Source organism: Zosterops lateralis (assembly GCF_965231275.1).
Source record: "Zosterops lateralis genome assembly, chromosome: 8".
Taxonomy (NCBI): domain Eukaryota; kingdom Metazoa; phylum Chordata; class Aves; order Passeriformes; family Zosteropidae; genus Zosterops; species Zosterops lateralis.
The window spans coordinates 20,602,145-20,617,323 of NC_139768.1; the positions used below are offsets into that span (position 1 = coordinate 20,602,145).

General features: G+C 39.6%; 1 protein-coding gene across 17 annotated transcripts in view; it reads right to left on the reverse strand.

The window, feature by feature from the left end:
• ABLIM1 (actin binding LIM protein 1) overlaps window positions 1-15,179 on the reverse strand; it is a 188,314-nt gene that overhangs the window by 100,769 nt on the left and 72,366 nt on the right. Inside the window, exon 1 of one of the 17 annotated variants that reach the window (XM_083866624.1) lies at window positions 11,816-12,226. The exons of the other annotated variants lie outside the window; for them this stretch is intronic. Coding sequence (XP_083722750.1) covers window positions 11,816-11,831 — 16 coding nt within the window. The 5' untranslated portion in view covers window positions 11,832-12,226. Of the gene's footprint in view, window positions 1-11,815; window positions 12,227-15,179 lie in introns of those variants that run through there. 17 annotated transcript variants of the gene reach the window in all.

A 15,179-nucleotide genomic window follows, 5' to 3' on the forward strand; every position in this document is an offset into this window, starting at 1 on the left:
TTGAGTGCTTGAGATTGCCACGACAGTAAATGCAAACAAAGCTTTCTACAGACAACTCTCTCTCTTCACTCCTCTGTATTTCCTGATATGGCCTTGGAGGCTACGATTTCTTAAATTTATGGATTTGCAGTTCAAAACTTGAAGGTTTAAAAAGAAAATTCCCTCATTGTTTGATGCTGCCAAGCAGCTGCACTGTTAATGCAGCTGGGCAGCCCCTTGCTCAGGACAGGACAGAGAGAGGCAGGTGGGCACTGTGCATAGGATGAAAAACAGGGAAAAAATATATTCTGAGCTGAAAGATGCTGGAGAGACATCAGAGAATCAAGTTCAAGAATGGAATCTGCCTTATCACTTCTTCTCCATGCTCTATTGCAAAGAGAGGAGACGTAATTTTCTCCCATCCTTTGTGTTTCTTTCAGAGATAGCTGTCTGCAACCCATGGTTTCTAAAGCCTGTCTCTCTATAGCCCATACAGCCTCCAAGGAATTCCTCTTTTGTAAAAGCCCAGCACAGTGGAGACTCGAGGAGCTACTGAAATACCTATTTAAAAGAAGGAGTGAAAAACGCAGTGTCATTTTGCTTATCTGCAGACTCAGTTCTTGAATCTCAAATCTGTAAGAATCCTATCAGGTAAGGTGACCAAGCAGTGACTGAGACAGAAATCAAACCTCCCAGCTGCCAGCGACTGATAAAGATATTACTGCAGTCATTAGCCACAGGTATCTGACAGGGATCTTCAGGAATTCCAGGAAATCCTGGAAGGAGGCACTCCCATGAAGAGATACTAGTGAGCTGCTTGCCTACACATGTATGAGAAAGCCTAAGGGAAAATCCTAGACTGCAGCTAGCTCATACTACTGCCATTCAAATCAGATCTGAAGAATCATTATAAAGCTCTTTCTTCCTGCAAATTTATCTGTATCACTCCTACAGTGTGCCAATTTGTCTCATAACTATTTGTGCTGTCTATAGATATCCAGAGTAACTATTTTTAAAACAAGGCAGGGAAAAAAAAAATCTTAAACTTGGTAGCTTTTTGCCACAGTTTTGAAATGTTTTCTCACATTTTCCATGAAAGTATTATCATTTTCCCCTTACAATTCATCTGCTGCTGAAAACAGCAGACGCAAACAGGACCATGGCAGTGCAGCAGAAGTCAGTGCCCTGATCATGGTGAGGTGTGGCACTCACACCCACGTGAGAGCACAATGGGCTGACCAGTGCACCCGGTGACAGCACAAGGCTCCAGACACTCCCAACATCCCATTTTACCTCCCACTCCTTCTTCTGGGGTGTTGGTGGGATGGAAGTTACAGCTCAGCAAGTAGGGCAGCACAGGGAAGAAGGATTAGGAGAGAAAGTCATGTAAAGAGGGACAGCACAGTCAAAGTCTGCTCTGGTTTAGATCCAGAAAGAATTACTGCCAATCCCACAGTCCTCTGTCTCTGCTCTGACTCTACTCATTTAACAAAGAGGGGACCTGAGAAAAACTGATGTTTTTCTTACATGTCCAATTCAATTCTGATCACAACCAATGCTTCTCAGACTCAGTTCTTTAGCTACAATAAACAAAGTACACCAGAGCTATCTATCCTCAAAATAGCAACTCATGGCCAGATGTGGGGCTGACTACAGGACAGTAATGAACAGACTGGTATCCATTCCCTCCACCCCATCCTCCATATCTCTTGGCAGCTTCTGCAGCAACCAAAAGATTTTCACAAAATGCTAAACAGAAGACATGGCACATATCCAGTCTAGAAGCCAGGTGCATTGCTTCCTTAAAAAATTGATTTTTTTAAACAGAAATAATAACCTATAAAGACATTTACAAGTTTAGCTAGATAAATTAGAATGATACATTAGGGTAGCTCCTAAAAAAAAAATAAAATGAGAAAATGTTATAAGCAAAGATATCAAACTCACTGCATGAAAATAGGATGTAACAGTTCCAATACCAGAAAGCAAATTTTAAAAATAGGAGATGAAACATACATTATTTTTGAGTAAGGAAACCAGTATTTAAATACTTCCATATTTTTAGGTATACATAACCCATGGACAGAGCTAATGCAGCTAAAAGAATGAAGTACAAAGATTTAGGAATATAAGTGCCAGGCAATAACCCAAAATATTATCAACTGTAACTTGAAATCAATGAGAGACGACTTCTATGTTATTTACAAATAAAAATAAAAAGCTTTATGCCACACACACAAATGTGTAAAAAGGTGAGGAAATAACAACGTTTAAAAATACAGCATGGAGAAGAAATCACATTTGTTTCAAAGTTTCAGAACACACAAGATGCCCATTTTCTCTCTACTTTTCCTGCTGTTTCCTATCCTCCTCCCATGTCTCTTCTGCTATCTCAAGCTTTGATACTGCAATTAATTTCCCCACAGAACAGCATACAAGATCAGGGCCTAAGGCCTCAGCCCTATAAAGATTTATGCATATGAATGGTTCAATATTAAGTGAAATATTTAACAGCAGCACCTGCTTGATCCTATCTGAACAAAGATCACCTTCTACAACATACACAAAATAAAACAATGTAACTGTGATGGTTCTGTGATTAAAAGAAATGTGTTTGATGGATCCAGTTTTCCAAGCCTTTGATAGTGATTGAGAGATAAAGAAAATTTGGTTGTGTTTATTAGGGGTTATATCCTTATCTGGACACTCTGGGGATTTCACCACAGATTCTGACAGTCTATAGCTTTAGTGTACAGTTTTCACAGTTTCTCAGTGACAAAGCATGAATGTGTCTGGGTAGGCTCTTGTGGATGAACAGGAGCCTCGGGATATCCTGCTCTTGCTTTGGACCCACCAGGAGCCTGAGTGGTTTCTCAGTTTGTCAGGTAGAAACACACTTCAGTGCTAACTCAACTCTGCAGTGAAACTGCAGCAGCTCTACTGATGCTCTTGTCAACACAAAAGCATCTGAGCTTATTTAGAAGAGTTTGTCATTCTCTAAAACAGCAGCAAGGAGGAACTTCTGCTGTCCACACATGTTTGCCTTTGATCACTTGGCAGGTGAATAAAAGCACATTCTAGAGCATCATCTATACTTAGCAGGAACAAAAGGACTTGTCAAAATTATTACATTTATATTTGCTTAAGAAAAATTATAATCCTTTCAAAGAAGAGTCAAGAACAGCTTCTTAACTGAGTATGGTCAGGAGTTGCTTAAAGCTCAAACAGAAAAAGCAATAGGGAGTTTTAAAACTATTTTCAGTAATGAAAAGGCACTAATCTTGCAATGAAGTATGCAGCAAACTAAGACATGCTGAGAAACAGATGATGATCAAACAAATGTTGACTAAGCCAAGCCAGTCTTTGAATCAAAACCTGCATTCCTGCATTACTCAACATGATTGTTAACAGACGGATTGCTGATTAGTGGTTAGCAAGCCAAAGGGGAGAAGCACAGAGTGAATTTATTCTGCCATATTTCTACATTAGTACAGAGTAATTTTTCAAAAGAGAGATCACCATAAAAATTGGGTAATAAAGAGACAGTGAATCCAGATTCTCTAATCTGACGTTCTGGGAATGCCCTTGATCTTCATCACATCCAGAAAGGTTCTCTGCACTTGGTTCCACAACCAACTTACTGAGGGACAGTATTTCAAGAAATCAACTCACCCTTCAAAACTCCTTGCTAAAGGGCTGGAAGATCATGCTTAAACATTTGCTTCTCACACCCAACATCTGCCAGTCTCTAACATCTAGTAACTGTTCATAAGCCTTGTAAAGTGTAAAAAAAAATTGAGTCATGCCTATAAATTCACTATTTCAAAAGAGTGATTTTCTTCTAACATTTGACAGAGGTAATTAGAAATTCAAGAGCTCCTCAGCATAATCTGAGCAACCATCTCATACACATTACTTGATGTCTTTATCTTAAAATAATAATGACAGAATAGTCTGAGGTGGAAAGGACCCACAAGGATCATCAAGTCCACTATCTAAACCTTACTCACAACAATGAATAAACAGAAGTGTCAAATTATTCAGTGCAAATCCTTAAGGATCCTCAAGGCTACATGAAAACAAGTTGCTGAAGTTAGCAGAAAGAACAATTGCTTTTTCCAGACAGCATGGAAATTCTGGCTTACTGATGAGTGGTATTTACCCATAATAGCACTCAAATGTCTATCAGGCCTCTCAGCCACCCAAACAGCATCCCACGGGGGGATTCAGGCAACAAACTCATCACAGTTCCCCTATGCATGATTTTTAGAGGCTGCATGAGTATTCCATGCAGTAAAACGAATTAAATTTCCTTCTGAAGTAAGTCAATATAAAAATGCTAATTTTAATAACCAATTCTCCTGCTATTCACCCTGAGATTATCTGAGGAGGAACACTGACCTGCATAAGTCAGTGGTCTCCCAGAGGCTTTCAAAACAGAATCTGTAGTAAAATCTCCTCTCAGTTATCACCAGGAATCTCCACAAGGGTTTTTTCACAAGACCCTTGCAGAGACTCATCCTCAGCCAACCCCTTTAAACCACAAAAGCTCTGTTTCTGTTTAGAAACCCTCCTTCAATCAAGGATCTTGTAAACACCCATCATTCAGTACCACCCTCACTTCTGGCATTTCTAAGGACTGAGCTACACAGCCTCATACTAAACTAGACAGCCACATTCATGAGCAACATGAGTCTTCACAGGGCTCCTGACACCCAGGATGGGTTGCCATGTACAGACCTGATAAACCACACGTTTCAGAGGCCCTGCCCTGTGTTTAATTGCCCATGTGGACACCCAGACCTTAGAAACATTGCAGCATAAAAGTCAGTTTCTGAGGTATACTATTTCAATGATAAATAATTGTGCTCCTAAAGATCATCAAGTGTTAACATTCTATGGCAAATGGACTGTCACAGGGAAAGCACTGACCAATATCGTGCCCTTGAACACAGCCTGTTCCTCTGGCTACCTTCACTGCTGGATAGCAAGAAGACATCCTCAAGTCCATCAAATCCTGTTTTGAGGTGCCTTTGGAGAACAGAAAATACAAAAGCAACTGCTTCTTTGAACAAACAAGTAATTCATTGACTCTTGTTCGATCCACCAGTAATAAAAAAATAACATTCAATGTTCTGCAAGGTTTCATTTCTATTTGGATCGCTTCTTTAATTTGATATAATATTAAGATACTGCTTCTGAACCAGATTCTGAACTTTCTAAAACAAAGTTCCACAATACTGCCATGTAGATTATACTGACATGTGTGATGCTGAAGTGCTACTAACAGCAGTGGGAATTGGGGAGTTACCCACCCTGTTGACAGTGTTTACAGAATCTTGCCTGTTATTCTTTTGTATAGCATAAGAGCAACAACATTTCACTTCTGAACAGCTGGTATCAATAATAGATCATGTACACAATTGATTGACACAAGGCTTCTATCTTTTCTGGGTTTATAGCACTTTATGATCAGCACATAGAAAATCCAAATTATCTCTCAAGTTGTCTCTTACAACACAAAATGACCACCATTAATAAAATACATGATTTTTTTTTTTCCACAACATCACACAGCCTCTAAAAATTGTGTCCAACTTTGGGGCAGTACTGAAGCACTTACTTAGCTTTAATTCCCAGTGATTCAATTAGACTCAACAAGACACTCTGCTGAACAGAACAGGCTTAAGACAATGCCTAAGTGTTCTCCTTAGACAGATCCCTAGTGAGCCTGAAAGTTATCCAGGCTCAACGAAGGCAAGGATTAATCATTCTTTTGGGGATACTGACTGTCCTTTAGGTAGAAAACCAACTTTGTTAAAAATAATCCTTTTTAAATTAGTTATGGATTGCCCCCAGAACAAAAAAAAATTCCTGTTCCGTGCATTTTCCTACCCAAAGGGCACAAGACATTTTGATTAGTGGAACTTGGGCTTTTCCCCTGGTATCCATTAATATTTCTACAAAAATAATTGACTCTCATACAGAAGCAGGCCAAATTATCCTCCTAACTTGTAAATTCTTTCCTACCAAGACTCCTACCTCTCCTTTGGAAAAATATTTTTCTGCCCTAGCTTAATGTATTTTTAAACAATTTTACTATGCCAAGACTCTATCTATAGAAGTGTTGCCTTTTGAATTCTCATCCAAGGAAAGAAAGCATATAATTTTTTTATTCCACTCAATTGTATTCACCATAACCAGCAGAGCTTTGGTAGTGATGGTGCTGCAGTGGTGACTTGAGTAGGAGGTGGCCAAGGATGGGATTGTGCTGGTCACTGTTGGTCCAATCATTTCAACAAAAGGCAAAACTGACCCACTGCACATTGAAACAGAACCTGAGGAGCACAGAAAACCTCTGCAAAAACAGACACAGCAACAGGCAGTAAACATTGAAAGGACAAATGGCAGGAGACATGATAGAGAGACCAGAGCATTTCACTGAGCACTGGCACAGATTGCCCAGAGAAGTTGTGGAGTCTCCCTCACTGGAGATATCCAAGAACCATCCAGGCACAATCCTGTGCCCTGTGCTCTGGGATGACTCTGCTTGAGCAGGGAGGTTGGACCACATGAGCCACTGTGGTCTCTCCCAATCTGACCCACACTGCAATTCTGTGAGATACAGGAGACAATGCCAGGACAGAGAAGACACCAAAGCATGGGGAAGAGAGAAATGAAAATTATCCCAGGGCAGGAGAAATACTGAGGCAAAGTAGCTGCTCCAGCACAGTCAAAGAGACTTGGGAGGAAGTACAACTCCAAAAGAAAACAGAGGAACTCACGTGGAAATAACTGATTAAGGAAAAAGGAGCACTACAATGAAAGGAGCAGCAATGGCCTGGTACCACTGTCCTGCCCCACCCACGCCCCACCAAAGGTACTGAGGATAATGAGTGGCATGGACTGGAGACCAACAAGGAGAACTGTCCACACAGAACATGAGGTGTTTTCCTCTGAGCATGTGTCTGCTTGCTTTTATCTTCAAAACCAGAATCAGCAATTAGAACTTTGTTAATTGTGAGAAAATGAAATTGATTGAACCTCCCCGTTTCAAAACTGGGGTTTTTTGGCTCACACCACTCACTGTTTCAGTCAGAGGAAGAGCTGCCTCTACCACCACCTGAACTCATGAACTCTCTGGTCTCAAATTTAATGACCAAACCTCCTAAGCCCTCCCCTCCAGTGAGATCAATAGCAAAAGTTCTCCCATTTCTCAGTATATGATATCTGCCATCACATCTTCAAAGAGCTGGCTCCTACACACAGCTGGGATGCAAGGAATGTATGGAATTCCACTACTGGGAAACATGGGAAGTGGTCAGGCATGGCAGTACTGCACACTGTGCCTGTCCAACTCTTTGGATATGAGTATTTGTACCCTCATGTGAACTAAGTGCTATTAAAAATAATAAATAAAGAAATAAAAACCTCCAGTAAACATGCAGTGCCTGAGCTGGCATCTCCTTGGTTATTTTTGTTTCTCTCAGGATCAATGCTGCACGCCAGAACTGCAATTTGAAACCTAATATTAAAAATAAATTTAGAAAGAGAAAGTACAGAAAAGCAGTGCCATAAATATACCAATAGAAACATAATTCCTTTACAATTTCATTGCCTTTTAAAAGTAATAAGATGTTTATAACAATCACATAGCACTGGAGATATTTTTTTTTCTTTTTTTTCTTTGTATAAGTAGAAGTAGTGAAATCCTAGTGCTAAGACTGTCTTGTCACAGCTGTGAAGCAAGGTAAAAGAAACTCTCTGCTCCAAAGACCTCTAATTCAAATAATCAAGACAGACAAGAGGAATGTTCTTATCCTCATTTTACAGATTAACACAAGGAGAGATCAAATTACCTCCCCAAGGTCACCTTAAGAGCCTCTAAAAAAAAATTGTTCTATTTAGTACTTTAACTGCAAGTGTATTTTTTTTAAATCTACTACTATGCATATTTATAAAATGACTTTTCTGTGGTTTGTACAAGGCAGCACATGCTCTTAATAAAATAATAATAAAAAAAGAGCCCGAATGCCCAGCCCCAAAAGCAAACTGCCAAGAAGAGCCAATTTGAAACTAAGTAAACTGAAGCAAAAAGAAAATTAACTCCCCAATCCTCCCCCTGTCAATGTGTGATTGCATAATCTTGTCATGTGCTCCAAAAGCAACAAACTTGGAGACTTTCCCAGGTCACCTGGGGTTAAAAAGTTCCAAAGTCATGAGTTCAAATCAAGACTATATTTCATCAACAACCATGACACTGAGACAGTGTTAGGGCCCAAATCCCATTACTCAAAATTTTCCTGAATAACACAGGGAATAAATGTAAAGACTGCAAATACACAGAGCACTGGAGAGCTGAAGTTCCCCAGAGAGAACACATTTAAATTAGCAGACAGGTAACATTTGCATACTCTTCAAGGAAAGTCCCATCTAAAGCAGTTACATTACAACTACAGAGAAAGATTAAAAGCTGGTTTGGGGGCTCACAGCTCTTGGGATTGGCAAATAGAAGAGAAGAGGGTTGGAACTCCTGCAAGCATAAAACCACTCCTCTTGGTCTAAACCTGAAGGGGTGTTGCTATCATGCTTTATCTAAAGTATGAAGAAAAAACAACAGAGAACAAAATCTCTCTGCAAGACTGAACCAGACCATGGGGTAAATGATATAGGAAATATGGTTAACATTTTGGTGACCTGCACCTTCTTTGTGGCTTCCTGGGAAAGCCAGCACTGGTGAAGACCTACAGAGAAGTTGTGAGAACATGGAAACATGATCTCGCTCTCTGCAACTCAGTACCCAGTAGGTGCCAGCACCTTCCCTACAGCAGAATCAGTATATGATGAACAGAAATCATTAAACCTCTGTGCCTGCTTCTTTAATCCAAAAAAATCTTCAACCCTTCATATTTTCTCCCTTTATCCTTCCAAGCATGCAGAAGAATGGCATAAACAGCAACTAATCCACTTTCATAGGTTTGCCCATGGATGATCCTGCCCAAGATCTCATCATGTACAAAGCTGATTACCAATATGCTTTCACAGACTAGCACCTGAATGACAGGGCTGCCTTCTCATCAACTGCTCAAGAAATCAAGAATAGGGCTAAATCCTCAGTTTATATGAACTAATGGGGGTAAAAATGAAGCTACAACACTTGTATCACACAGAAACCTGGCTAGCAGGCTCCCAGCCCACACACTGACCTCAACATAGAAGCAGCAAGAATGCAGATTATTCAATGTGGGCTTTAAATTGCCAGAGAGATTTAAAAACAAGACACACATATGAACATGTAAACTTTCTCTCTGTTAAAGGATAAGAAGAGAGAAAGTTGCCCTTGGATGCAGCACAGTGACAATAATTTAGCTTAGTAACTAGATAATAAGGGCTCATAATTGGAAATAGATAAGTACACAGAGACATGAAAACGTGGTATCAGTCAGACATAATTTAGGAAGCGTCGTTTGGTGTCAGCAGAAAACACCCTGGCCTCAGGATTTTTTTTTGTGTATGAACTAACCAGGCAGACACTGAAATCATTCTACAATATGAGCATAATGAAGCATGCTAATTTGCTAAAAACTGTTACCAACCATTTTGCAATTCAGTGAATTGGAGTTGCATTTTTCTAGCTGAAACCAGCCCCTCCAGTGCCTAGTTAACATGTCTATGAAATGACACTGGACTGAACTGCATTTTCAGCCTGCTCATACCACAGTTCCAGCAGTGGCTGGAAGGGAGGGTACCAGCTATATTGTACTGACTGCGTTTTGCAAGAGTATCACTGCAGAGAGTAGCATTTACAGCAACAAATCCTGACCTTCTGACTAAAGCAGAGGAGAAAAAAAAAGAAAAACACAACCAAAACACCAAAGAAACAAACAAAGCAACTAAAAACTCTCACCAAAAAACAAGAAAGAAAATTGAGGCAGAAACAAAAGAGTTAAAAAAAATTGTTGGGGAAATTATTTGAAAGTAATAACGTATAAAATCAAAATATTTGACAATATTTAACAGATACCATCCTTTCTCTCTCTGCAGCCATGAGACATGAAATATCCGTAATTGCACTCCAAAATTAAAGAGAGCATTTAGTTTAGTCCATTATCTCTTTGAACGGGAAAAAATATTTATATCCAACATCGATATAAATAGCCATTTTTAATAATGCATTAAACTTGGTGGGGAGGGGGAGAGGAAGCAATTTAAACACAAGTCTTTTTCAGATTTTCAACCATTTATTGTGAACTTTTCCTGCTATTCTATGAAGCTTTTTTCCTCCCATTTTTTCCTCCCCAAAAATTATGGGCTTATTTTAATATTTTTGCAGGTAAATGACACCTTTCATGGTGCAAGATGCTTAAACTGAATTTACAGAGTATTCCTCAGGTACAACCTCACGTAACACAGGGAATCCAACCAAGTGAACATCAGCTGGGGGAGGGGACAGAAACATACAAAAGGACCAAACCTGAATGCTACACATATTTTATGTACACATCAAGAAAACCAGCAGCCCTGTCTTAAAATGCATCTTACAAAACAAGCAGCAGTTATGATAAACTGAATGACAATACACTTCTTTTTCAGAAAAGATGACTGACGTAGTTCATTCAAGTGATTATGAAACCTGAACTTTCCAGGATTTGGGGTGCAATTCCTATTTAAACCATCCCTGGAATGGCTCACTGATAGGGGTGGCAAGTCAACAATTCATGACTGACATTATAAAAGTAATCCTGTAAATCTGAAATAAGGGATCCCAAAGCCACTCAGTGGCCAATAAAACTTATGCTGGGTCACTGCCTTTCATCAACAAAAATTATCAATAGCCTGGATAATGGTTTTTACTACAATCCTCCTGATTTGTCTGACACACTGTGGCAGGCATTTGTCATATATCAGGCATTTGTCCTGCTCTCCTCAATCTAAGCATCTGTGGAGCTAATTGCATTCACTTTTTTATTTACAACATTTTAAAAAGTCTTAGCATGGGCTTTCAAAGCTGCAAAACTGCTCACTTACTCAACTTTACTCCTTCTTATTTCTATTGCTTCCCTAGTTTGAATTTCCCCCACATTATTTTTTTACAGAGTCCTCAAAAGTAAAGAACCCAGACTCTCCTCTTCACAGAGGAGACTGAGTCTGCATCTGTCTGGGATAATGTAGTGCCCCTCAACCACATCCAGTGCACTCAAATACAGCTCAGAATGTATCTCGCATCTTCATGAGACAACAAGTGACACAGACTAGTATTACTGCAAGGAAACACCCCACAATCATTACTAAATTCCTCAAACTAGAAAATTCTTCTGTAGCAGGCTTAAAATGTTACTTATAAGTAACTGAAACTGGTATCTAATTTACTGCTGCAAAATTCAAGCATTTTGCAAAATCCCATATAATCCATTTATCCATAAAAATTTAAAATATACCCTCTCAAGTCCAGATTTGAATATATCAATGTTTATCTTTAAAATTTTAAACTAGCTGCTGTAATGGTCAAAACTACTGTACTGTAGTAAATACAGGTAAAGAACTGTCAACTTGGGTTAAATCACAGAAAACAGCCCCCAAACAAACACGTACACGCAGAAGGGACCCCACTGTGCTGACACACTAAATCAGATGTGCTCCAGATTCTACCCTTATTAAAGCAGGTACAATGATAATCAATGCAATCCACTGCAGGGCTTCACACACCATTTTAAGAGAAAGAAAAACAACAACTGCCAATCTCAGCATGCTCATCTTAAATGAGAAGGTTTAAACCTCAGGTGACTGTGGCTGGCACATCAGGTTTCAGCTCCAGTCTATCAATAAACATAATTACCTTTTTCTTTCACCATGGCAAATAATTTTTCTTTGTAGTGGAAGCAGCAAGAATTAGCTGAAGTAATTTGAACACAATCTCTTTTCCAGCAGTTATTTGGCTGAGGTGGATTTAAAAAAAATAATAAAAAAAAATAAATAAATAAAAAAAAAAAAAAAAAAAAAGGGAAAAAGGCGGCTTATTCCAGATAATAATCTCCCCTGGTCAGATTTCCCACAAGGTCTGATCAGGTCCAATTGCTCATCACTGTCTCTTTCCTTCTTGTTTCTCTTGTCTTTTCCCACTGTGGTGTTTTCCTATGGCTGATGGCAGCTCATCCCTGCCCGTGGATTGTGCCCCTTGTGTTGAAAGCAGCAGCTCCAGCTGCCGCTGGGAACAAATGCTGGATTCCAGCGTCCCTCATTTGCAGCCCCCGACACCACCTTGCATTCCTCTGCCCTCGCAGCCGAGCTGCCGCTGTCATTTGCTCCCGAGTGACTGGCAAGAGGCTGCAAGGGAGATGTCAGAGAGAAGGAAAGCTCTTCCAATGCACACACAAAGCTAAAGCGGTTATTTATGACTTTCCTATTATTTAATACTCAAACCGATCCAGGATCAAGAAGGGAAACAAAGATGAGCACAGACAAGTGCTGAGGCAGGCTGCAGCACAGTGGCTTTTCTATGGTGAGCACTTTATCCACTCCAGGATTTAGCTTTAAAGCAATTACTATACCACAAAACATGCTAATAAGTGGTCTCTCAATGCCTACTGACCATAGAACAGATTAGAGTAACATACAGCCTTTGCAAGATGGGAATACCTATTCTCTATTTCAAACAACAATAAAAATAATAAAAATGAGAACTGTCACTGCTCAGTGAGCACCCAGGTTCTGAAGCCAGGCAGTGCTATGCAAATGTTTGCTGTGGGTCAAAGTGAGTGCTGTGTTCTGAAATACCAAATATTGTAAACAATAACTCCTCCTAAGTTATTCCATAGCCACAGGTACTCATGGAGCTGTGAAGAGAGAAGTGCATTGAAACAGCAGCACTGAGATGGGAATTTCACTTCCCAACACATCCCCAAGAAGACAAAGCACCTGCGTAGAATCTGGGCATCTGGCTGATGCCTACAGCTTGTTTCTTTACATTAATATATCTCTCTCTCCATAGAGCAGCATGGAGAAGGAATTCCCGTGTGGCCTTGCAATTTAAGGTTTTCCAGGCACTAAACTCTACTAAGAAAGGACTGGTCAGTGAACTGATGCTGAAAAGCAAACCAATGCTTTAGAATATTGTCAAGTCTCATCATCATATAGCAAGGTTCTGCTTTCTATTAAAAGATGCAGGTCAGAGTCAGGGGAAACAAAGCTTTTCTTTTACAAGCAAATTTTTATTCACAGTTAGGAAGAAAGGATTGTAAATATGACTAATCAAAATCCTGAATAGCCCTTAAAAGCCACTTGTATTTTTAAATACATACATACTGCCAGCATCATGATTTTGAAGATCCTCTATCACTACTACTATTACTTAGTTCTTCATTTTAGCTAGCTACCAGTGACTTCCCCAAAATAAATCTGTGTCATTCATGCTTTGCCTAGAGAGTAAAATTTATATTTGTGGTTTAAAGGCAGAGAAAATGGCAAATGGAAATGAACCAACTTGTCAAAGACAGTGGTGATCTCAGTAGCAGAGAACTGGGTCAAATATAAAGATATTCTGAGCTAAATTATGGACACATTCATTGAGAAAAATCTTCAACTTGACCACAGCTCAGTGCAAAATGTGCTTTATGTTTCATGATAGAAATGAAATTACATTTATTCTGCACCCTACACTTACACTGCTCACACCTCCACACGGGAATTCCTTCTCCATGCTGCTCTATGGAGAGAGAGAGATATTAATGTAAAGAAACAAGCTGTAGGCATCAGCCAGACAGAGCAGCAGATGGCTGATACCTGCTGGAAAAAAATTAGACCACGCACACAGCGTTAAAAATATTTGCAGTAAATAAATTCTAGATGCTTTGTATAAATGCCACCCAGAAGAACGGAAATAAATTCAACAAGCCAGTCTGCCTCACTCAGAAGATATCTCTTATTCAGTGACATTCTTTAATAAATAAATCACTAAGAGAGAGAGAGAGAGAGAGAGAGAGAGAGAGAGAGTGAGAGAGAGAGAGAGAGAGAGAAGCCAGAGATACAGGCACATGCATGGAAAAAAATAGTTATTCTATTCTAACAAATCTAGGCTGGCTTTCTATTGTTAGCAGTCCAACGTGTAAGAGCAGCACAGCACAGGCAGTCTGACATTCCTGCTTCTATGACTCAGTGTGTTACTATTAATAGCATTTGAGGCTCAAGTGGGGAGCTGGGCTGAACCCCACCAACACAGAGGCATAAACCATTATGTCACATTTCTGACACATCAGAGATGTCAGGTTGTAACTCAACCTGGCCGTGTTCTTTTTCAAGCTGTATTTTGTAAACAGTTAGGGGACAGCCTCCTGAAAGGGGCACATCTGACCTTCATTCATAAATATTTGATTTGATGTGCAGAGCACAGCCTATGGACACACACCCACGGATGCTGTTAACCCTTTCCTGGGATCCTCAGACACCCTCAAGAGGCTTGCAGTGATGATCATTCATTTTTTTTGTTCCAGCAAGCTGCTGACACAGAAGCTGCCTGTTGGTATGTGGACTTTCTGTTCTCTGAGTACATTCCTCCATTTTTCACATGTGCTAGAGATTAGCACTGCTGTATCTCACATCGTTCAGCCACGAGAGCTGCAGTGGTACACTACAGCAGCATGTACATAAAATGTAATTTAAAAATACAGGCTGCAGTAAATTATGCTGGAGATTTAGGAGTAAAATGTAATCTGCTCCAGAGTAAAGATGTATGAAGAGCAGTTAGTATTGAAAATAAAATCTCTTTACACCAGGATGGTTTTTGGCTTTAATCTCATTGTTTTAAGTCAAGGCTAAGATTTCTACCCTGCTGAACAACTCAGATATCCTAAACTAGAGATGAAAAAGGAATAGATAGCATTCTAGAGACAATCCCTTGGCACTTACTATTATCTAGGAGTAGCTATTTTAAAGGAAAGCAAAATAATTATTTTTCTTTACCTTTTACACTGTACAAATTAAATAAAGTCTTCCTTGAACACAGAGTGGGTGGAAGAGTTACAGAGTGCACTACAGCTAACAACATGCTCATGTTGCTGTTATTTTCTGCTGAAAAATATCTTGTGCATTCAGTGAGAGGCATGAGAGTGATACTGAGGTCAGTCCACAAGGGGAAAGAGTTAAACCAGTTTGTTTTGCTATTTCTTGTACTTTGATAATATTGAAAAAGTATGAGTAAGATACTA